The 25415-nt window shown below is 41.9% G+C and overlaps 1 protein-coding gene across 1 annotated transcript in view; it reads left to right on the top strand.

Annotated features, from left to right (window-relative positions):
* Window positions 1–25248, top strand: part of crim1 (cysteine rich transmembrane BMP regulator 1 (chordin-like)) — a 34400-nt gene extending 9152 nt beyond the window's left edge. The window contains exons 4-15 of the mRNA XM_061695367.1: window positions 4695–4937; window positions 7787–7966; window positions 10271–10474; window positions 11090–11218; window positions 11566–11719; window positions 14438–14559; window positions 16146–16364; window positions 17457–17672; window positions 18470–18691; window positions 20188–20310; window positions 21888–22066; window positions 22220–25248. Coding sequence (XP_061551351.1) covers window positions 4695–4937; window positions 7787–7966; window positions 10271–10474; window positions 11090–11218; window positions 11566–11719; window positions 14438–14559; window positions 16146–16364; window positions 17457–17672; window positions 18470–18691; window positions 20188–20310; window positions 21888–22066; window positions 22220–22402 — 2174 coding nt within the window. The 3' untranslated portion in view covers window positions 22403–25248. The remainder of the gene's footprint in view (window positions 1–4694; window positions 4938–7786; window positions 7967–10270; window positions 10475–11089; window positions 11219–11565; window positions 11720–14437; window positions 14560–16145; window positions 16365–17456; window positions 17673–18469; window positions 18692–20187; window positions 20311–21887; window positions 22067–22219) is intronic.
* The last annotated feature ends 167 nt before the right edge of the window (window positions 25249–25415 follow it).

The following is a 25415-nucleotide window of genomic DNA, read 5'->3' as shown; positions in this document are numbered from 1 at the left end:
CTCGGGTTCAGCATGGTATGTTTGTGTGCAGTCTGCAAGAAGACCTGGTCCTGGTCGTTTCTCCTTCTTCTACGTTTGGCATCAACTTCTGTTTGGTTGCACCATATGGGGGAAGCTAAAAGACTACAACAGTAGTGTACTTCTCTCACAGATGCTAAATACGGGAGCAACAATAATTACAATTTGAAAGGGTACTACTAACTGTTTGATATTTGAGTGTGGTTTGTTGGTAAACTGTATCCTGTTTCATCTCTATTTAAACAGGAGGTGGTTTAGCAGAGCACTGAATAAAACAGCAATAATAATGTATAATATTAGTAATGTATAATCTACAGTAGCAATAAAAAGATTCCGCTGTAAGCGGACATCTTGAGCCACTAAACCTCCTTCACACAGTGAAAAGAAGTGGCACTATCAGACAAGTTGCTACCCACAAACATGCTCAACCAAATAAATGTTTGGTAAGTCAACAATGTTATCTGTTTACCTGCTACCTGTAGTTATGTCACCATGACCGATTTGTTAATTTCCCGATTTATTTGAATCGAGGTTGGCTCGCTTTCCGTCTCAGAGCAATTTGTTTGGTCTGTAGTCTGTACAGAAGTTCAGTTACTTATTTCACATGAGGCCAACAGAAACACACAAATTGGGTGCGCAAAATACAGTTATATGAAGATAGACCAAAGGGTCCATCCATCCATTTTCTAAGCCGCTTATCCTCACAAGGGTCGCAGGAGTGTTGGAGCCTATCCCAGCTATCATCGGGCAGGAGGCGGGGTACACCCTGAACTGGTTACCAGCCAATCGCAGGGCAAATACAAACAAACAACCATTCGCACTCACATTCACACCTACGGGGCAATTTACAGTCGTCAATTAACCTACCATGCATGTTTTTCGGATGTGGGAGGAAACCGGAGTGCCCGGAGAAAACCTACGCAGGCACGGGGAGAACATGCAAACTCCGCACAGGCGGGGCCGGGAATTGAGTCCTCAGAGCTGTGAGGCAGACGCTCTAACCAGTCGCTCACCGTGACGCTAGACCAAATGGTGCTAGTGTTAAATCAAATCATAATAGAACACTAGAAGTCCCGCTACTTGACAGCCATTGATTTCCCAATCCTGTTGAAATGGAGCAAACATTACTTATCCATGGACCTCCTCTTTACCCTGGTTGTAGTAGTGCTTCTTTGGACAATGGACAAAGATTACAATCTCTAAATAATGTGCAATAGGGTGTGTTGGCAGGTGATACACACACCATCATAGCCACAAGCTTCTGGCCATGGTCCCAATTTCCCCAGAAAGCATCCTGCTCTGTGGGCCTCACACTTACTCATACACAGAAAACAATACCAACTCCCCCTGCTGTAACTTCTCTTCTTGCTGGGCATACAGCCAGGCCCCCACAGTTTACACTAGAGACAGCCTGATGTGTCGCCTTTGTGGAGCAACTTTATAAAATCTTAGGATAGACCAGAAACCCACGGAGGGCATCTGGACTGAGACAGCTTTGTTCTCCGCTGACTTGGTTCCAAAGTCAGTTGGTGAACAGAACTTGCATTGTGCACTTTTTCCATGAGTAAACGGAGGCTGTCAACACAAGTCTCCTCTGCCTGGCTGAAGCGCTCTGGTTTAGGGAAAGACTGCTTGCCTTGTGCCTTGGTTGGGAGTGCAGAAAAAACGCAGAAAGGAGATGTTTTCATTTCTTCAATGAGCTGCTAAGACGCCAGAAATACGCGTTGTTGACAAAAGAGCTCATTCTGTAGTAATGGAGCCATTTTCTTATCCTAGCTCCTTCAAGACCAGCTTCAGAAATATGTCTGTGAGTTGGGGCCAGGTTTATTTTTCATTTCTGCTGATTACGTTCTGGCCTAAGGTTTTCTATTCTTCTTTGCCACCATGCCTTTGAACAAAAGAACCAAATGTGATTTTGGCTGAGACACTTAATCAAGCATACCAAATCAATCCTTTTGTGTCTGTGCAAACTGGAGTATAGCCACCATTATTATACAAAAATTGGTTATAATTAGAGCCATCAATCCTCTGTGAGAGAACACAAACAGCACAAAATCCATTTGCTGTTGACTTTTCCCATCCTCTATTGTGTTTGAAAATGTCCCAGCCAGAAAATTATATTAATTAGATATGCAAGGGACAGACGGTTTTGCAAATGGAATCTATTCATTCTGTTCATTTAAATGACAATGGTTTGTCTGACAGCTGCTTTTCCCAGTGCACGCTAACCCCAGCCATTATCAGCGTGAAAGAGTAATCAATATTCTCTCGGAGACATACAATACATCGAAAGTGTTTTTCAGTGCAGAACGAGATCATTCCAGTGCATTTTCTATGACTTAGCGCCACATGAGGTTTTCATATGCAAAAGCAGTCTTGAAATGATATGTAACAGACGGATTTAGACTTCATTGTGGGTAATCCAATCCGAGTCTCCAAGACATTTATTAAACTTCACCATAGGATTAGGGCCAAAAGTCATTGAATACAGGGCTTTCCTCTCAATTTCTATGACTACTTTCAATGAGAGCTTTGTGGCAGTTCCTCGCTGTTCCCATGCTGCCTGAGTAAACGGTACAGTAAAGATACATCACACTCCTCTATTTATCAAAGGCAAACATTTTTTTCCCCCAGTCTTCAATTTCATCTTTCATTACGCTCCACACCAGTCTAAATACAGCGGCCATGTATAAGCGCCCATTTTAGAAAAAGCTCCTTGAATGCAATGCGACCAGACCTTTAGGTTAGAATTATTGGTGATAGACTGTATGATCTATGGTACTACGCTCAAGGTCATCAGGGTTCTGGGCTTGAAATTCTCTCACTCTCCCTTTCTGTTGCCGTGTTTTGTTGGTAAATTTCAGAGGGCCTCTCTGATAGTTCTTTAAATATCAGGGATGAGGCTTAACCTCAGATGGAGTCATGTTGCACCATGGAGCCAACAGATGGAGCACGCTCCAGTCTGGGAAGCTCATCAAGAACTGGAAAGGCAACCAAAACCGGCACAAAATATCACGCAATGTCAGCGTGTAGGATTTAACCACTCTCACAAACCATCTACTGTACATGCAGGCAAATATTGTCAAGTACATCCCATATCAAAATCAGAATCCAGGTTTTAATGCCATTGTCTATTGACACATTCAGGTCTTTAATGCAATTACTAGAGTTTCCTCATCCATCATCTTTGCTCTAGCTGCTATTCCAGGTTTCCGTTCAAAGTGCAAAGTGTTTATGTACTGTATGTACAGTACATAAAGTGGATCTGTGAAGTGGATCTGTGAAATTGCTTCATGAAGTGATCGACAATTAGAGGACAGAGCATGAGTCTGTGCTCCCAATCCCACTCTCTGCCAGTGCTGTATACATTACCGTGGCATTGAAAACCAGAAAAGATGTGATGTCCCTTTGGTTGGGTAATCCAACCTTGGTAAGGTAGATTCTGTTCGCGAACAATGTTTGTACAGAGAGGCCTTCCACTTTTCTTTTCCTGAACAGCCTCCAAAATACACCCCTTCAGCCCCTTTGCCCAGATTTGCAGCGGCCCTGCACCCATCTCCCGCCAAACAAGGGGTATCAGGGCTATTATGTTGGTTCTGGTGAACATACAGACCAACACATGCCAAGTAAAGCAGAGTATGGAGAAGAAGAAAAGCTCTGTTGAGGGTCTGTTTGGATTGTGATCCAGTCCAGTCATGATGGGTGGGATCCGAGACACCTTTGACGGGCTATGCAAGGGCCTTGTCACGTCTAAAGTAGCGCCCTCGTTTCCCTGACAGGACCCCATAAAGCTGTCACAGACTGAAGTGGGGATCTAATGACTGTGTCTAGGGTTTGTGTTGGATGGCAGTGTGAACTTGTGTTTTAAGCCGTAATACGAGTAGCGTCTTTGTAGAATCGCTCAACTGAGTATGAGGTGTGAGGTAGACAACACGCCCCACATTTGTACTGATACATGCAAGCACACAAGACGTTCTTGTGTTCCTACCTACACCATTTAATCAGAGTGAGTCTGTTTGTACGTTCATTCTTAGGTCTCCACCTTCCTCTGTACAGTTGTTAATGTATGAATCTGGCCAAATCCTTGGCGAAATTGCCAAACTATTGAAATCTGTTATCTGGTGTGAATGAAATTTGCTGCAAAATAAGTTTTATTTAGATCAGCAACAATTTAAATGTGACGTGGAAGTGCTCAAGCTCATTGCTCTATCAAATCTCATCAGATCTTGTAATTCTGTATTGCTGGATGCAGGATCAATTCTGGATCTGGATGATCTGCATCCATCAACCCATTTTCTACACTAGCTTTCTGTATGAGTTTCCTTAGAGTTGCAGGGAGTTGGAGCCTATTACAGCTGACTTTGGGTGAAAGGCGGAATATACCCTGAACTGGTCGCCAGTCAGTCACAGGGCACATATAGAGACAGACACCATACACTCTCACAATAACACCATCACTGAGCCCACGCTTCCTGCGCCAAAGTCAGGCAAATGTACCACTTCATTATTGATTCTGGATGGAATATTTCAACGACTCATAAATCTATTAGGATCTTGGATTGTACCCATTCACATATTTATTTTGCAGGTGACAAATATTTAAACCGTGTGTGTTCGTCATCATGTTACTCATACATGCTCACACCCTCCTGTGTCTTCATTTGTGTCCATTTCAGAGGAGCTAAGGTGTGCCAGCGTTACCTGTCCTGCTCTCCAGGTGTCGTCGTGCCCAAAAGGCTCAGTCCTGACCAAGAGTTACACGCCTCCTGCTGGTTGCTGCCCCTCTCTCCCACCCCAGTGCACCTGTGACTTTGGGGCCTGCCGCCAGCCTCACTGCCCAAGTGGACAGCGTGCTATGCCACTCAGCAAGGCCAACGGTCAGCCTGGAGACTGCTGTGATGTCTTTGAGTGCCAGAAAGGTGATTCCACCCAAATGCACATTACACAAACTGTTCTGACTGCTCTCCCACTGGGGGTTGTCTTTATGGCCCAGGTGGTGAGAGATTCATCCCTTTCTCTGAGGCAATTATTCACCTCATGCCAAATGGACACAAAGTTGCAGATTAGATAGATGTTGATCCCCCTAAAAAAAAAAAATCTACATTGGAACCTCTGAAGTAAACTGCATGATACATGATTGTATACACAGGTTCATCTAAATTTAAAACAATCCTCCGTCTACGTATAATCCAATAATTGACTGGAAATCTTAGATTTTAGTCTAGGCTTTTAGTCTAAAACTTTCTATGGAGCTTGTGTAGTGAGCCAATGCATTCTTGAAGTATTCAGCAAGGTAAACAAGAATTAAGCAAGAATTTGATCTTGTAGCATGGGGAGAATAAATAAAAATCATGCAACACAAATCGTATGATGTCAGGCTTTAAACTAAGAGTGCTGTAATCAGTCTTTTAGCCATGTAAAGAGAACTGACAAAGATGAATGAGTCAAGCAATTCCCTCTGAAGACCATTAAAATTTTTTCTTATAATGCTCATCCAGGAAATACAATGAGTGTCTTGGGTAACTTCCTCCAGAGACATTCCTGCTGTTTGCGCAGCTTTTCCTTTTTTTGGAAGCCCTGTACCGTCCCAGCATCACAACACTGGAAACTAGAATTGAACTTCCAAATCCTGCGTCATGTTTCAGGCCCCAAGAGAGCCAGTGAGGCTGGAAGGCGACCTGTGCGAGTGCTCTGTTTACTCTGCAATCTCAACAAATGTTCACTGTTTTACCAACAGACCAAATTCACATTCTGTCCCTTCCACTTGTATAAATGAGTGCCATGTCCTGGAATTAATGGACTTAACAAGCCCAGTGACCAGAAAAGTGCTTAGGCTATGAATTTGCTCAACAGAAGTGCAGCGTCAAAGGTTTTCTGTCTGGTCACACGTCCAGAGGGAAAAGGTTCAACAGTTCATTGATGAGAATGCTTTTTATGTGCTCCATTCTGCCAGTTGGGAGGGTAATCTAGTAAGGCAGGCTGGCGGGGGCTGAATGGCAGCCGTGGGAGCCATGGGATCAGTGTTTTGATAACAAGTGTCTGCTGCTCTTTGGGTGTAAGGCTTGATGCCTTTTGTGCAGCCCCTACTGTCTGTCAGCCATGCATGCCTGAGCGTTGTGACAAAAAGTTCAATAGACGGGGACATTGAGGAGGACAGGCACCAAGACTTGCTGTCACTGCTCATCTCTGTCGAGGTCTCTAAAATAACAGCCCTAATCTTTGTGACGAACAGCCTCCGTGAACCCAGAAATCTTGTTGCATATCATTCAAAATAAAAAAAGGGGTTCTACTGTAAATAAAGATAAGAAATACTCCAAAGATCCTCTAGTACTGACAAGAAACCTCATAGGACCAAAGCTATGCCAGAGACTAGAATTAAACACAACATGCCCTCATTGTCACACTGCATCCACTATTGGAATGACTCATGTTTCCATTGCCCATTTGGCTCTGGGTTTGTCCCACTTGGCTGTGGGTTTGTCCGCGTCTGCGGGCTGCAGTGACACCACGTTCCACCTGTTTTCAGAGTTGTGCCATTGTTGGCTGAAAAGAGGACCGTGTGTGATTACATGGAAAAGAACAATCCAGGCGGCATACAGAAGTTATTAATGATTCTGTCTGTTTCTGGTAGGCCTGCTGAGGCTTGACAATTAAGTTGGCACATCTTCTGTATCCCGTGTACTCAGTTTTTAGTGTACATGTTCAGGACAACACGTTTTCTGGAACTTTACATTGAGCAAGAAGCGTGAGCTCATCACACTAATTGATTTCATAGAGTTCAGCTTGAGTCTGTCACAGAAATGTAGAACCTGGTTATTGGGGCTGTGACAAAAGTTGGATTCTACAACCTTGAGCTGATCTTTCGCCCTGTGCTTAACTTCCCACTTTAAACTAATTTGGCCCGTTTCCAGTGCGGGTGTGTGAACCGTCAGCTACAATAAATATTAAACATTATAGCAACTTTAGAACTCCAGTGATTTCAAAAGAGGATCGTAGGATCTCTGTTGCCCAATTAACAGATGGCAGTGTGTCTAGCTCCACCTTTTAGATGGTTGGTACCTAAATATAGGGTGCTAAAATGTGGTGCGGGTACAGGTCAGTTATTTAGGTCATTAAACTCCACCAAGCAGTATAGTTTAGTTCAGTTGAGTTCAAGTTCTGCAGCTAAGCCTCTGTGACTGCAGATGTGTCTTTTATCACTTCCCTCATATATATCTAATGGTAGTTGCTATGTGGCCAATTCAGACCGTACAATGATGAGTCACCCAACTTTTCAACACCATCAACATCGTTGCATAAATCTTAACTGAGATTTTTTGGGGGGCATGAGATTCATACGATTGATATTTGAATGCTTAGTTTTCCAAAAGTGTTTTTCCAGAAGAGGATTGATTGACTCCACCTGCCACCAACACACAAGCCCACTTTCTGCCAAAACCTCAGAACCATTTGTGTTTTCTTATGCTCTGTCCAGCAAGCAGCCAACACCTTTTCAATGCTTGACAGATCCCTATGAAAGTCCTCCTCTTCGCCTTGGCTTTGTTGTCTAACACACACCACACCAACCCACATGGTTAACCACAGCCATCATTGCGTTCCTCAGTGCCAGTTTAGATGAATGCCAAAAGAGGAAACTCAATGATTGTGTACTGTGCTGGTGACGAAAACGGCTTTTTTATTAGCACCAGGACGAACTCCATCACTGCCTGCTTGTATGCTTACTGCTCAGTTTCAAGGTTAATTATATTTTTGATTTTTTTCTCTTTAGTCTCCCCTAAGTGTGTTCACAACGGAAAGGAGTTCTCCGATGGAGAAGTGTACCGCATGGATCCTTGCTGGCTGTGTCAATGCCGAGGAGGAATCTCCTTCTGCTCCAAGGCAGAGTGCGCTGAGCTCGATTGTGAGAACTTCTACATTCCTGAGGGCGAGTGCTGCCCTGTCTGCATAGGTATGTGTTTGTAGAAAATGCACAAAAATGAAAAGCACAACGTCAGTCTGGAAAGAGGTATCAAATGCTGGCTATAGATCAGTTGTTTTCCTCTAGAAAAAAAAGTAGTCCTAATCAGTGGCGTCGCTAGGCCTATTTTAGGGGGGCTGAACCCCCTCTAAAAACTTCTCAAGCCCCTCTCCCCCCAAATTATTTGGGAGTATCTGTTTATGGTGAAGTGTTATTGTCTTGGCACCCCTAAAACCGATTTTCAGCCACCCTAAAATAATTTGTGGTTCTTGCCACAGTTATCCAAGTCATGGTGAAGCGATCAAATGATCCATATTTGGTTTAATGAGCTAGTCACAGTTTCACTGTACAGGTCTGTGTGCACTTCACCTTGCATGGCTTAATCTTTGAGACACTCAATTCTCAAATCAACTTTATTTATAGAGCACTTTGCAAAACAACCACAGCTGTAAGAAAGTGCTGTACATAAATCGAAAAGAGTCGATAGCCTCGATTGTCATTGTATGGCGCAGATACAACAAAGTTGGGGTTATGACGATCAATAATAACATGATAATAATGACAAGCATATACTATTGGCATGTTCACTGTGATCACAGCTCGAACGTTTCTCGATCCCCGCGAAGGGAGCTTCGTGACTGGAGCAGCTGAACAGCAGGCTCGGCCGGCTGGAGCCATGCAGCACGAAGCTGGGAGGGAGCTGCGACCGCTGCCGACTCTTGTATTAATTGTGATCGGAACATATTTACTTTCTTTCTCCTTTGTAGTTCTGAGTCACTGGGACACGTGTTAAAACTCTAAAGTCGAGTTGACTCGCTGAACATAGCACGCAGCACAAGTGAAAACATTTCATGCGATTTCAACCTCGAAAAGTACCAGCACCCAACTATTGAATATACCCGTTACAAAACCCCAGGTTATCACACATTTAATGAAGGAGGTCCATATTGTCCATTGGCTCATATGGAAATAAGTAAAGCTTATAGAATCACCATCAGGTACTGCTAGTGAAATTCTGTCATAACATTTCTTAATGGATGTAGTTGATGATTTGAAGAGTCACTTTCTACCAATGAGGGGACCTCAAAGTTTAACATGACTAGCTTTCAATAAGCTTAACTTGAATGTCTTCTCATATAATCTTTAAAGAAAGATTTGACATCTTCTCAATGTTAACATACATGCTTACAAGAGACACAGTATTGCACAATACATAGATCCAGTACATACTATATGGACGTAAAGCCAAAATGAAAAGTGTGATATGTGCATTTTAAGATTGTTGCATGTATGGCATCCACATTACTTTGTGACAGCCAGAGTAAATCGGCGACAAATCCCTTGCCAGCATTTCTTCAGTGAGAGAGTGTATAAAAGCAGCAGAATGATGCAAAACCTCCTGCTCATTGTTTTTGGTTTTACTGACTTAACTTTAACTATTATGTTCCTTTCACACCTAATTCAGCGACTCCAGCTGGAGTAGGTTGCCCGCACAGGACTGTACATGTGGGAGAAAGTTGCCAACTTGGGAAATTAACCTACCAGCGTTAGCGTTGCAGTACAGAGCTCAAAGTGGAATGTCCATTTATAGGGTCATCCAGTGAAGAAAATGTTTGGTGAAAAACATGGAGGACAATGGAAGCAACGTCAATGTTGTGAGAGCGTTTAACAATTGCAACCTATGTTTTGTCATTAAGTTGTGTAACAAAAGTATTTTTACCTTTTAATTTATCAAATCAAATAAATGGACCAAGCATAAACTCTAGTACACCATCTCAGGTTTACAGCGGAAAGTTCTCCCACGTTGGCTCTCAAACTGTCATAAAACCTCCTGAATAAGACCTGTTAAACTGCACATCTTAACTTCTCTTTGTTTTGTAGTCAAATTATGGCTGACCTTCGCAGTCCTAGCTTTCAGCAAAACCAAGCATTTATGACTGTTACCCCCACCAAGTTGAAACGATGTCAGGGACGCATGATGAAACAGTCACATTCCAAGCCCTGATTCAAGTTAAATCCATTCATAAGTCAGGAACCTAAGTCATCCAAATCCAACAGCGTCTTCTTCATAGCTCTTTGCGCCTGGCCAGTTTCCTCTTCTTATTAGCTCCACCTTGAAGTATCATATTCCCGGCTCCTACGTACAGTCGGGGCATACGACATACATTGGAGTGAGGCATTGATTTTAGATTTACTCCAAGGTCGCCAAACCAAACGACCGCATGAATCTGAAGGAGTTTTTTTTTATTTTCATTGCTCCCCTGCTCAACGTGTATCCTCTTGCTTTCTTTCAAGATGTGGAGTTACTGTCAGTGGACAGCACAAAGGCGAGCTGCTGGGTGAACAACAAGCTGCGAGCCCACGAGGAGCAGTGGAAAGAGGACGACTGCACTTTCTGCCAGTGTGTGGATGGCGAACCGCACTGCACAGCCATGGCCTGCAAGCAAAGCTGCCAGAATCCCGTCAAGATACCTGGAGAGTGTTGCCCCTTCTGCGAAGGTATACAGTACACAGCAGTGTGTGAACTGTGAAATGTGTTTTTATCATCATCGAACCCTAAGTAGATATGTTTCATGTCTTCATGAACTGAGCATGTGTTGGAGGCGCCTGTGACCTTGCAGTTTTACTCCAAAGCCATGTCAGCATGGGCTCATTTCAGTGGAGGCCACGGAGCATTCTTCGAGCTGCGGGGTTCTTTGTGTCCCTTTTATTACTCTTGCCCGCCAAAATGAGAGCCACCTGTGTGTGAGGCACACCATAGAGCACTTTAAAAGCAGGAAGGCTGCATAATTGAAGTGGATCCCCCTTTTTTTGTGTGTGAGCATAATTAGTTACAGCTCACTGCACTTTTCCTCCCACTTGAATGTGGCAGGAGATGTTTGACAGGACTTTGCAACACTGTGTGACTGTTTTTGTCTCTTTGGTCCGCTAACTGTGTGCCTTTCCACTGTAATTACTCTATATTTATCTGCACTTACCCTTTTTCTCACAAATAAGAGTAGTGTGAATCGGTAGTGATTAAACGTTGGCACTATTAATACTACTAATGGATGTCTGAAAAATAATTGTTTAGTTTTGTGTCATCTCCCATCCGTCTCAATTTTTGTTCTCCAGAACCTTCCTATGAAACGGTCAGCCCCATGCTGTGTCCTCCATTGGAAAACTGCAGCCTTTCTGAGAATGACTGTCCTTACGGCTTCTATCAAGACATCAATGGATGTCTGCTCTGCCAGTGTCTCAATAGTAAGTTGGCTTTACTTGCTTATGTGGGGCGAAATTGGTTTCTAAGTATCATGGAATTTCTCAAAAATGTCAATTTACATAACAACAAATTAAAATAATTGTGGAGATTTGTTGTTGGGAGGGGGGGGGGGGGCTGGTACGGATTAATGGCATTTCATTACAATGGGTAAAATTGATTTTATGTAGTGAATTCAGTTACAATTTTTGGTCATGAACAAATTAAAGTCATGGTGACGACCTCTGTCCCAAGAATGTAGCCTGGGAGCAGCCCCTTTGTAACCCCTGCCTGCGCCTCTGATGGATGACTTGTGCCTGTGATCAGCTGACGTTCCTCTCAACTCTTTCAGATGACTCCTGCCCTGACCTGGGAAAATATTGTTCCCTGCAATGCCCCATGGGATACGAAAGGGACAACTTTGGCTGTGAGGTGTGCGAGTGCAGTATCCCCGTGCCCAGGTGCCGACCTTTGACCTGCACCAAGACCTGCCCCTATGGATTTGTGTGAGTACACAGACAGTACAGCACACATCCATGCACTCCCACCCCAGTTCAACTCATTTGTCATAATTGTTTTTGTCTTGTTAAAAGAGGTCAATGGTTGTCACAACTGAATTGTCTGTGATGTAGCATGGTGATAAACATGTACAATACTGTATAATGAAAACCAATGTGTCATAACACTCACTGATGGTTACTAATTTGTCCATCATTGATTAAAGTGAAAGGTGTTTGAATTGTTTTGAGAGACAGACTGTTATGTAATTAAAGCAAACAACAATCAATGTTTGCATGGATATATTGATTGATATTACTACATGTTGCTATTAATACAACAGAATAGCTAAGAATAAGAAGAGTATATCAGCTTTGTTTTCCATTGCACAGGCTAAGATTTAACACCAAGTACTTGTGGGTACATTGAAATGAGATCATCATTATTTCAGTATTTTTTGTGACGTTTTTACTTGGTGGTAGGCTGGGAGATTATTATTATTGTAAAATCTGTTCTATATACAGTAAATCATTTAGTGTCTATTTCTACAGGTGTGTATGAGCTATGAACAGGGTATGAATATGCTCATCAGTAAGATAGCTATACAGTATAACTGTACTGTACTGTATACACAGTGTACTATGCAGTGCCACGCCATGGAATTGTCTTGATAAGATTCAGATAAGGTAGAACTAAGGTGTGGCTAAATTAAACGGAACTGCAATTACCGGAGGAGAAAAAAAAGATACAAAACAAAATATATAAAGTATACGTTTAGTGTAGTGGGATTATTGCATTATCAAACAATTAATGCTAATTGACAGTGGTCAATGAAGGGCTTGATTCATTTCTTCCCATTGTGCCCAAGAGGTGAAACGATGACTTGGAATAACAGCAGCCGTTAGTTCCCAGTCCATTGTTCATGCAGTAAGCAGCTGTTAAGGTTTAGTCCATTATCCTCAGTCTGCATGCAGATTGGCACAAAGCCACACAGCTATACAAAAGCTCTGCTTGTCATAATTTTAGTGATACAATCCATGTATTTACTGGACATATCTACAAGGCATAGAAGTTTATAATAAGAATACATTTCATTTACACTAATGTTGAATTGGTTGGCTCTTTATAACAGTTTCCACATTTCTGGAAAATCTTTTTGCAAGATTTTGCAGCGTGTCTATTTTTTTCTAAATATACAGAAGAACTGTTAGAATTTGAGCAGTCACTGATGTTGGACTTGGTAACACACTCTCTCTGTTCTAGTTCATCCCAAAGGTGTTTGATGGGGTTGAGGTCAGGGGTCTGTGCAAGTTCTTCCACACTAAAGTCATGCAATCATCCCTTTCAGGACCTCTGGGCACAATCGTGCTAGAACAGAAACGGGTCATCCTCGAACTGTTCCCACAAAGGTGGAAGCATGGAATTGTCTTGACAAGATCACGAAATTAGATTAAGGTAGAATAAGCTGTGGCTATATTAAACACCTGATTGATACCGGTACATTCATTGATTTAAGAGATGTGTTCCAATATCTAAATCTACATGCTTCTATCCAACGTGCACTAGTGACATCCTCACTGTTTCATTTTGAAAAGATACACTTTTTGGTGTATGTTCCACCCTTAATGTTTTTATACAAATAAAGTAAGACGCAGGTTTAGAGTCACTAATAGTGCATTTATATGACGTCACACATAATAAAATTAGTGGGTTAGTCCAACTGCAACCTAACTTAAAAGGTATATGTAAACACTGTTATATATATTTTTTCACTGCAATCATAATGGGCGTCAAATTATCCGCAGATTTTCTCTATTCGCGGCCCAGCCCGTGAATAGCGGGGGTCCGCTGTAGTTATTGTTTGACTAAGTTGTTGTTGTGACCTTCGGCTTACCCTGCCAGCGTTGTTGTTTGATTAAGTAGACACTAATCTTTGGACATAATATCTTTGTGGTTATGCATTGTCAAAAGTATCAAACTGTAGTAGCAAGAGTCACAGCATTGACTCAACGCAATCATAAGGTGAGGTGCTGTTTCTTCGTTGCTACTGTTTGTACATCAACATGGCTCACCTGAGGGAACCAACAATAGGGAAGACAAGGTTAGCTGGTTAGGGCTAGTAGACTGTGACGAGTTAAATGAGCTATGAGACCTTCTTTTCTCTGCTTTGACAATTTGTCAACTTGCAGCTAATGTTTTAATAGGCCAATATTGAGACCCAAGTGGGGTATCTTTGCTCCATGCGCTGAATTCTGATAACTCAAACATGAAAATTGAATTCACACTTTCATCTTTGGTCAGTCAATCAGGTAACCCACTTCAATTTGACTAGAAAGCTTATTCTTTACCGCTTCTCTTTACAGTCCCGATCCACTTGCCTTCATTTGCTACTTCTGGGTTGCTTCACAGGGTTCTTCCAAGTAAGCGTGCCATGGGCCTAAGGAGCAATAATGATGCAACAGGTTAAATTGAAAGCATCTGAATTGGATTTAGAATGCATCTTGGGCTTGTATGATGTGCAAACCACACGGATCTCTCATGTTGGTCTTTTTATTTGGCCTCCTTCAAAGGCAGCCAATACAGAGATGAGCAAAAGCAGGTCCAGATGTCGATTATAATGTACCAGACCTCGGCATCTGGTCTTCACCGAGTGACACAAAACACACGCATTCAAATGTTTACTCGTGTTAATGTTTTATAGTGGGAATGTGTGTGTCAACCCACAGTCGGAACAAGCACGGGTGTGAGATGTGTCGCTGTGTCAAGTGCCCCCCCTTCACCTGTGACAAGCACTGCAGTGACGGCTACAAGCAGAACAAGAAGGGCTGCTCCATCTGCATGTGTCAAGGTACCTCACACTTAACAGTTAAGAATAGAATACATAATTGCATGAGATAATAAAAATACATTTTGCAGTATAGGCGACTAAATGTAAGCAATAGATCAACAAATTCCAAGTACAATGCTTAGCCATTGTTGTATACTGTTATGTATGCACATACAGGATCAACTGTATTTAAAGCACTTAATATATTAGCAGTTGGATGTGGTCTCTGGAAGTTGTCATTATCAAGCTCTCCTACAGAGCCGTTTGCCACTTTATTGCTTAATGACATGTATTTGAAAATATAATGTATTATTGCTCAGTTGTGCAAAAAGGGCTGGCAATGCTCAGTCATGTCCAACTATATATTAGCGCTTTAACTGCAATCATCTGGACTACTGCAAATTTCTGTGGTTGGTTTAAGAGTGTTGCATTCAGCAAAACGAGTTTCGAAGCCAAGGCAGCTTTAGTGACGCAAATGGCTGGGCCAATAGTCTGAACACTATGCTTTTCATTGATGTTCCCCGATAGTAAATACAGTCAAATTGTTAGCACTCACACACTTCCACCACTGTAAGTCAGTGTAAATGTTTATGGATGGAAGCATGAAGAAAATCTTTGCGTGAGTTTGTTCTACAAAGCTGCGCTTTTGATTTCCTGTGACCTCTGGCTGCTCCTCTGCGGAGACTTAAATGTTTGCCTTTTTGGGTTTTGGGTTGGTATTTGGCTTTATCCAGTAGCTATGGGTGCAAATCTAATTAGATTCCTCCAACCTCCAAGTTAGAATCCCGATGACTGATTTATACTCCATTTTACTGTAAGTGTTTATTTTTCCAATATAGTTGTGTTATAAATATTTCAACCTCAAGATACGTTCGGGTCAGTGCAACTGGCTGCTGGCGCTTTCCAAACACAAAGACTCACTCACAAGAGTTTTAGTGTAAACAAGCTGATGTTAACCTGACTTTTAAAGAGCAGGGGGTTGTCTTCATGTGGCTTGTCAAACTAGTCAGTGTTGGTAAATTATTTATGGAACTGTTTATTTTTTTATTTTTCAAAAGATGGAACGAAAGAGAGGGCACAGCTCAACTTGTGCTTGAACTGGGAACTGCTTTTTATATTTCAGTTTGGCTCTCTTTCTGATCCTAGTGGCTTTCAACTAGCCCTAAAAGCTACACTGGGTTAATTCCACCTACTGGTGGCTTTGAAAGGTTAGCAGTCCAAGGCAATAGGATATTCGCTCGTTTTGACAAAAAGCAAGGAAAATGTATCAGGATTATTATGCATCGCTAGGGGATTTGTCACAGTATTTTATACCTCAGCATGGGGCAAAAAAACAAAAGAAGTTTTCTTTAACTGTGATTGCGTGATGACTTCATTTTCTCTTAGGGCTGAAATCACTTAAATGAGTAATCAGTTTAATTTGAGCTGACCTTAATACGGGACGTTGATTGCGCTGTTGAACAACTTTTACGGTATCATAATCAATTGAAGTTTGTGATACATTGTGCGTACATAGACCAGACCATACAGTACATCTTTGCTCGTGGTGCAATGACTCACTGCTCTTTTTAAATCTACATTACTGTTTTGAATGTTGTCTTGTCTAGAGAACGTTCATTCCCCCAGCACCACCGCCCCGATCCCAGTTCCCAGCTTTTGCTTTACCGCTAATGGCGACCGATACGAGGAAGGCGAGAGCTGGCACGATGGCTGCCGCGACTGCTACTGTCATTCTGGAAGGGAGATGTGCGTGCTCATATCTTGTCCTGTGCCCAGCTGCGCTCACCCAGTCATGAAGCCTGACCAGTGTTGTCCTATGTGTGAGGGTATGACAGTAAATTCCTCCATTTTCTATACCGCTTGAGCTCATTAGGGTGACGGGTGAGCCAACAACCATTTACACTCGCATTCATACCAGTTGTCTTGAATGAACCTAAAATGCCTGTTTTACTACTCGGAGGAAAACCATGCAAGCACTCTCACACATGAAGGCTGGAGCCCAGATTCGAACCCCCAAACCCAGAAGAGACTAACGTTTTGGCAGTTTAGGACAAATAAAATCTGTTCATAATGCTAATTCCAATTTCTGTGTACATCCACAGCAAAGAATGAAGAGAAAAATGTGTTTTGCCTTTTGAAAACACTCATTGGTGGTTTTTACCTATATGTTACACTTCCATGCAGCCCTTTTTTTTTTACCCGTTTGATGAGAAATGATTGCTGACATCACAGTCGCCATGCAGATCTCAGCAATTACTAATTACTGTTAAACCCTTAAGAAATGCTATCGTCAGTTAATTGGCACGAGTAGCACCTTGTGCAAATTTATATTTTGTGCATTTTCTTCAAGAGACAACACTGAATGTTTACTTTACAGCGATGATATTGGTTAGTTTTGATTGGTTAAATTTTGCAATGGTTTACAACATCACTACATTTCCAATATTTAGCTTACTTTATTTACCAATGCTGTCTAACCCGTGTCACTTTGTTCTACGTGTTAACAAAAACCAGAAAATTTTCTGATCAAGGAATATGAAAATTATTTAAAATCGAAACGATTATCATTCATTTTGGATCATCAGCCCAATTTGCACAATATTGTTGTTGTTGTTGTTTTCCTCCTCTTTGACTATTTTCTCCCCCACCTTAAAACGTGCTGCTCATGATGCTCAAGGAGAAGTTAATTGCTTAAATGTTTTGGCAATAAGAAAGACTGTCAACACGTTTAGACCATACTTTTCACTCAGGTGACAACATGCTAACAATTTGCAAATGTCAGCTAGTGTCAAAACAAAACATGGACAACGATTCCAGTGCTCTAGGCTACTGTTTTATGGCCCAAGGTCTCTTTTGTTACACATTCTTCTCAACATGCCCGAATGTGACACCGTTGCTCTCCACTTGTAACACTTTAGACGAGTCGGGTAGTGGTCTGCCGGAGGGGATGGACATGGTGGTCTGCAGAGCCCCTGGAGGGGAATTTTATGTGGAAGGGGAGACCTGGGACCTGGACGAGTGTACACGTTGCACCTGCAGACAGGGACGTGTCCTGTGCGACACTGAAGTTTGCCCACCGGCTCTGTGCCAGACAACTACCAAGAACAAGGACACCTGTTGTCATGTGTGCCTAGGTAAGTAGCTAAAAGAGTGGACTAAAACAGTATTTCCCAACTTTTATTGAGAGAAGGCGCATATTTTAAATTTGAAAAACCCTCGCCGCCCACTACCAAATAGAAATGTCACACAAGTGGATACAGACGTAAATTATGTACTTTCTGCCGTCTAGTGGAAGAGAATTTCATTTTTCTGCTTTATAATATACGTAGCTGGCATAGATAGACGAACAAAGATACACAGGCATTTTTGTAGAAAGTTCTAATCCAATTTTGGAAGTGAAATTGGATAATTTTCCACATCACACCGGTTGAGAATCATTGGCGTAAAGAGAATGCTAATAACGATCATCGGGTGAAAGACATCTTGAAATTGCATGTTAGACTCTTAAGACAGTTTTATGTCAGACATACAGCCTCATAAAGAAACCAGCCAAGAATCGTTGAGTTTACATAGTGATCCCTCAGGCAATCCTTTCACCCTTCAGCCGACACACGAGGAGGAGTGGCTGTTGTCATCCATCTCTTTGCAAAAATGATCGTGAATTATTTTATTATTAAAACAAGCTATTGGACATGCACACTTTAGCTACATTTTTAACATCATCAAATGAACTGGTCCTTCTGTCCGTTTTAAAATATCAAATATGGCACTTGAGCACAAAGGTTTGCCCACCCATTGTGGATGTAATGATCATATACAGTATGCCAATAGGGTTTAATGTTAGCAATACAACCGAGACTAATGATTCACCCAAACCAACGTTTACAGAGCCCTCTTATCTTATTTGAATGATGTCTCCATGCATCCACAGAGGAGACAGAGAGTCCGCTGCTGCCAGTGAACACCAGCCAGCAGGAGTACTGCATCACCAACGATGGAGACGTGCTGCTGGCGGGAGACTCCTGGAAGACCAACGCTTGCACCAGCTGCATCTGTAACAACGGCACCATTCAGTGTTTCTCTCAGCGCTGTCCGCCTGCCAACTGCAGGGTGCCCGTCTTACGCAAGGGCCAGTGCTGCCCGTACTGTCTCGGTGAGTTTTGCGTTACACCCCTAAAAATGCACTTTTTGATTTGTTTATTTTAGGCCCGAGTGTTTTCGGCCTATTAAAATCTTCACATCAAATCAAAGTCAGCGGCGGGCCATGCATTTAGTACCTGGGCCTTCAGTGGGGACTTACCTGACTTATATATAGATAGTATAAAAATGCAATATAACAGCCCGCAACATCACATCATTTGGAGCAATCTAATAACATGATGAAAACAGAAAACATTTAATTGAGACACATCATAATCACCAGAGATGCTGATTTTAAAATGTGTGCAGATTGCTGTAGACGTGTTTCGCTAGTCAAACTTGGCTTGCTGTGACCAACCAATCAGAGGATGGAAAAATGCTGACATTATTTTCGGCCCTCTGAGGCGAATTTGAAGCCTGATTGGAAAAAGAATCTGTCCCATTGGTAATATAGCTACAAGTTACATTGGCCATCTCTACTGTTTCTGAAGGCCCCGGGGCAGATTAGATCGACATGGCAGCACCCTAGAGGCTGAAATCTGATTGGGGAAAAAATATATATAAGATATAATAATAATAATAATAATAATAAATGACATCCACATCTGTACATGTACTGGAAGCAATGCAGCCAAGACAAATGCTACGAAATGAAGAGAATAGACTGTTGGGAATGAATTAATACAATTGCATGGAAAATTTAGGTTGTCTGTGATTGGCTGGCAACCAGTTCAGGGTGTACCCCGCCTCCTGCCCGATGATAGCTGGGATAGGCTCCGGCACTCCCGCGACCCTAGTGAGGAGAAGCGGCTCAGAAAATGGATGGATGGATGGAATTTAGGTTGTAAATGGAGGTCTGTATTTCTGATAGTGTTTAGGCCATACGGCAAAGACTGCTCGTACAAGACGTCCACACAATAAAGATCATAAGAGGTAACTAATGGAACAAGGCACAGCTTGTTGATGGGGGAAGTCATAATTCATAACAGTACCTGCCAAATAGAGGGAGTGACTGAGAGAAAGCCTGTTTCAATATGCGTGTGTGTATGTGTTAGTTCGTTAGAGCCAGCCATTCTGGCGCTGCATAGGCAAACACCATCGTGCGCAGCAGCATTCCATGTCTCACACACACACGCATACACACACACAGTTCACTCAGAGCATAAACATTCCTCGAGCATCCGCACATTCACACGTGTTTCCTGTCCCTGGCTGAATCGGACCGCAACGCTCGCTCTGTGGCTGCGCAGGAAGCTCCATGTCAGCTTTTCCTACAGGGGAAAGCCTCGGCACAGGATCCCATTGTTCGGCCTGATATGCTGTTTGTGGACCCTTTGTTTTTATTATTTAGCTTTCACATAAGGCCTTTTATAAAGCCACGGTGAGAACAGTTCCTAGCTATTCACGGAAACACCGGGGAGTTGAAACAATAACACGGTTGTATGTCTGCTTGGTTTTGCATTACAACAGCCGTTTTGAAAATAAAACCTTTTATTTCTGTCTGGGAAGAAATGACGACATCTGCGCCAGTCTTGTTGTCGACCGTCGCCCCAAAAACAAGGGTCACTACAAGTGTGCGGCAGGCTGATGAGAATGCGGCTGTCACAGAACCGCCCATTGTTGCAGACACAGGTAATACCACACCCTTAAACAAAACCGTTGTATTGAACTGTCAGAGAAGTGTTGTAGAATTCCACCTGTTGACTTAGTGCGAGCTTTGTGGCATTACGTCGCCTCAAGATCTAAAGTCTATGTTTCTTTGCCGACAAAAACTAGTGAGAGTACTTAGGTTTGTTACATTGGAGTAGGCCCGTTCTGTTAAAAATGGATAGTTGTAATGCTTCGGTGCAGAAGGTCGGCCATGAAGGTAAGTTTGCATGCAGATTAATTTCTGCCTTTGACATTTATTGCATCACTCGTGACTCTTACAGTTTGGGGGCTTGGCGTGAGGCCAGACTTTGATGGGCATGGCTGGCGGCGGAAACGTGTTACGTGTCAGTAACATTCTAACCAATAACAGCGTAATTACCAATGTTTTCGCAAAGTGAATTGGCAAATGAACACGATTAAGGGAAGGTTTTGTCATGATGTTGGTGTGCAACAGTATATGATAGCAATATAAGGTATAATACCAACTTTAACATTGCGGTGTTAAGCAGCTCAAGCAAGATTTTTTATTTATTTTATTTTTTTAGTAGTTGTTTTGGAGATGTGAGGATTCCGCCACGACTGTTTTGAAAGCCAACCCCAAGGGTTTCTATAGTTTTAATGGCCCAAAAAAATAAAAAAATGTTATCAGTGGATTAAAATTGCTATGCTTGATTTTTACACTTATTTGGATCCTCTGCATTACATAATTTCCAAAAGAGCTGATTTCTTCTACCAGATATTTTTAGAACCGTTGTTATACTGTAAAAAAAATTTCAGTGACGTCATGGGGTGACATTTTTGAATGAAAGCCAAAAGACACAATTTTGCTGAAAACCTACTATCACTCAGTCATAATAAAACAAAAGGTATCCTTCTAAACTTTAATTTGATAGCATAAATATTTATAGTTTAAGTACCACTAAATTTACAGTATGGTTGATGCAAATTCAATAGTCCTTTAAATTCCCTAAGTTATTTATGTTCAAAAAAACTTTTGGTTTACATGAGTGCATTTTGGACAGCAAAATTCATGTCAGTGTCATGGAGTGACAGGTTTATCAGGGGAAGATATCACACCTGCTGATTAGTGGATGTTTGAAGAACATAATTTAATGGTTAATGTCTGCCTGTTCAATTACTGAAGGGTTATTCAACACCCTCATTCTCAAAGATATTGTGGTAAGACAAGTCAGGGAATGAAATTTTATGAAGTAAACTTTTCTAAGCTGTGTAGAAACTTTGAAAACAATTTTTGGGGGAAACAACCTTGCGTAATATGGGAAGTGTAAAGTATGACTATCATTTAATGATACATGAACGTTTTATTTGAGAAGGGGTAAGGACCTGGAACACCAGTGACCACTAAAAAAATAGAAACCTTCATATATGATTGAATGAGTTGAGGTGGAAGTTCAGAAGTGTCTTCTTTCTTATTCCCCCTCTATGGGTCACAGTTTTCAACCTTGCTTTGGACTACGCAGTGTCAAATGTTGTAATTGGAAGAATTCCCGCACGATTACCTGACTATGCAGTATTGATGGTTCTCGCACGTCTCACAGATGAGCCCGTTTTGGGTGAAGATTACCCCAACCAAACAGAGATGGCGCTCATCTACCAGTCAGCTGCCTGGATCCTGGCAGGTCTCCTCCTGGCCATCATCATCTTCCTCATTGTTGCCTTGCTTATCAACAAGAAAAAGAAGTGGGTGCAGATGTCCTGCTACAGTGCTCCAAAGAAGGTGGGACTATGTTTGCAAAAGTATGCCGGTCGTGCATTTTTGTGGTTTTCCCGTTAATGACCACTGCCATTATTAATGAATAATTTGTCACACCAAATATTAAACAATGCTCGTTGGCCACACTTATTTTCACATTTCTATCTTTCCCTTCAGACCGTGATCCTGAAGCATGTGAACAAGAACCAGGTGGTCTATATGGAGCCCTCTAAGGAAAACAAGTTTCAGAATGTGAAGAACGACTGTGGGATTCATTTCTCCCCTGAGATGAGTTCTCCTTGTGCGGACAAGATGACCATCCCCAGAGCCAAGCTGGCAAACAACTGGACGGCGCGCTAACGTCAGCCATCAGCAGATCGGAGCTGTCCGCCACCTCATGCTCTCTCTCGTACTGCTGTTAATCTATGGTGACTTGTGCATACGCACGCACGCGCACGCTCTCACACACACACACACACACACACACACACCATGGAAGCCGCCTGCTCCCCACGCTTCTCTCTATGCGACTGGAAAACAAGAGGACTCCCCACGTTGCATACAAAAACAATTTCATGTGACCTTTCTTGTGTGTTTGGACCTTTTCCAGCATGGACGCCAACATTGTTGATGTGAGGTGCTGGGAGGACACACAGTCACTCTGCTTTACTGCACAATCACTGAGACTTCTCAGTCACTCTGTAACTACAACATTGTAACCTTAACTTTTTCTTTTGCCTCTTTTCGGACTACAAGGGGAGGAGAATTGTTCTCGGGGGGGGGGGGGGGTCAAGCTCAGAGGTTTACAGCATGCTGCCCCTCTCAGTGCTTCATGGATGTTGTCAGTACAATTAGCAGGAAGGCCAAAAGAACTGGTAATCCACTTGGATCCACCAAATTTTAACAGTCCAGCAGGTTTTATAGACACCCTGCATTAGAATGTGTGGTTTCTGTTTAGTTTGTGTATATTGCAGCAGTACTGTATTCATATTCATATTCATGTTGTTCGAGGCCGAATCTTGTTTTTTGTCGATATCTTCTTAGGTCCCAATATATGCTGGTTGAAACATTCCCATCACCATGTGAACAAACCTCACAAAATGATCGGTAAGAATTCCCTCAGGAATCTTCAATGTCAAACAGAAGCTAACAGTTTTTCCACAACCTTAACATGCAGCAGCCTGGTTTTCAGATTTCATCATATCTGGATGCTAAATCAGTGATGGACATCTAGGAAGAATGTTATTGGCAGTAGAGGAGACAGAAATGGTGCAGTTTAGAATGGTTTCATCTAAACTTTTAAGGAATGTCTAATGCAGCTTCAGAACTGCAAATATGTGAATGTTGCCAATGATTCCTTTTAAAGCCTTGATGCTAACAGCCTTAAAGCTTTGTTTATAACCTGTTTAAATTGAACTGCTTTGCAAGCCCTTAAAAAAAACAAAATGGTAATAATCACTAGTTATTGATGTCACCGGGCAGTTACAGTTTGTTTAACGCGTTGGAAAAAGGCAACATGAGGTTCGTTAAAGCAAACCTTACAGAGAAACGTTAGCTTCAGAAGCGTTTGGAAGGTACGCCAGCTCGTATAAAGGAGAATAGTATCTCTCTTGTTGCTAACGCCTCCAATGTATTGGACACATTTGTTACTAATGTTGTGGCTTAAAATAACGTCATAACTGTAATGTGGATCCAGGGAGCAAATGAAAAAAAAATAATAATAATTCCCTCCACAACTTTGAACAGTAAGGCGGAATATAAGGGCCACAAAATAAGTGTTATGAGAAAAAACATTTTTAACTAGACAAAATATATTTTAATCTGAAAAAACGGGACAGTATTATGATAAAAAAAAAAAATCTTGATAATGTTGCTATTTTAACACACTAAATATTTAAAATTTCTTATACTAAAATGTAACTTGACAAGATCCTCAACTGTTTTAGTTTTAGTGTGGCCCAAATACTCCGTAAAATTATGGGGAGAGATTGTCTCAAAATTGTTTACGCAAATATATCTGCGATTTACACATCCATCAATCCATCCATTTTCTGTACCGCTTATCCTCACTGGGGTCGCGGGCCTGCTGGAGCCTATCCCAGCTATCTTTGGGCGAGAGGCAGGGTACACCCTGAACTGGTCACCAGCCAATTGCAGGGCACATATAAACAACCAACCTTTCACACCTACTGGCAAATTAAGTCTTCAATTAACCTACCATGCATGTTTTTGGGATGTGGGAGAAAACCCACGCAGGCACAGGAAGAACATGCAAACTCCACGCAGGCAAGGCCGGATTTGAACCACCGTCCTCAGAACTGTGAGGCAGATAGGCTAAGCCCAGCGTGCCGCAACTACGTTACGTTTGTCTCAAAAATAAATGCGGGTGCCCACTGATCCACAAACGCACCAACAATTTACAGTCATAATGCCCACACAACATAAAAAAAAAAAAAAAACATGCAAATCACAGGTGGATTTGAAAACCGCGTGTAAATAATTTTGAGACAAATCTCTCCCCATATAAAACCGGTTAATAGTGTTTGCACCTAACATTACAACGAGCGCATGTTTTTTTTTAAAAGTAGCACTTTCCGGCTCTTTTTTTTAACTGCCATTGCAGGATTCTTAGAGGGATAAACATGCTAATCAGGGATTTGATGGGTGCATTAAACCACCCCCGTAAACAGACATTGTTCAAGCTGGAGGCCACTGGACCAATCGGATCAGATTAGAATTATTTTTTTCAATCAGCACTCAAACCAGTGCTAACCTCTCTCCACAACAGATTGTGATGCCAAAATTGGTAGATGTGTTTTAGTGACTCAGTAGGTTTGTTTGACTTATGATCATGTGCTTTAAAATGAAGAGTGTGAAAGATTCCCTGTTCTTTGTTCTACTTTGTGTAAAAAGCTAGCCTAAATTAGTTGAGCAGAAGAGTACCCTATTTATTTTTTCACATAGCTTTATTTATTAATACTAAAGTCTGAGTTTTTTTTTTTTTTTGAAGTATGAATTTTGGTAGCCAAAGCTGCTGTACAATTTAGAGCATTTACACCAATCTGCTATATTCAGTACTGCCTTATTTATTTCTCTGTTCCAAGCCCTGTAAATAAGTAAAACTGTAACCTTTACTCATTTTGAGAAATAAACGTGTGAAACAGTGTTGTACCCTGAACATAATCTGCTCAGATGCAGCCATTCAAGATCTGTTGTTTTTTTTAAATTCAAACTGTGGTAACAGAAAGACATTAAGCAGAGGTAGTCTGTTTCTTCAAGATTACTTCAGCTCGGAGGAAAAGAAGTCTCATCGCTCAATAGCCTAATAAAAGCCAGGAAAGCATGCAGCCTTGTCCTTCAAAGCCTGGTTATT

Source organism: Phycodurus eques, chromosome 14, assembly GCF_024500275.1.
Source record: "Phycodurus eques isolate BA_2022a chromosome 14, UOR_Pequ_1.1, whole genome shotgun sequence".
Lineage (NCBI taxonomy): Eukaryota > Metazoa > Chordata > Actinopteri > Syngnathiformes > Syngnathidae > Phycodurus > Phycodurus eques.
The sequence above is the reverse complement of the archived record's forward strand: the minus strand, read 5'-3'. Positions and strand labels throughout refer to the sequence as shown.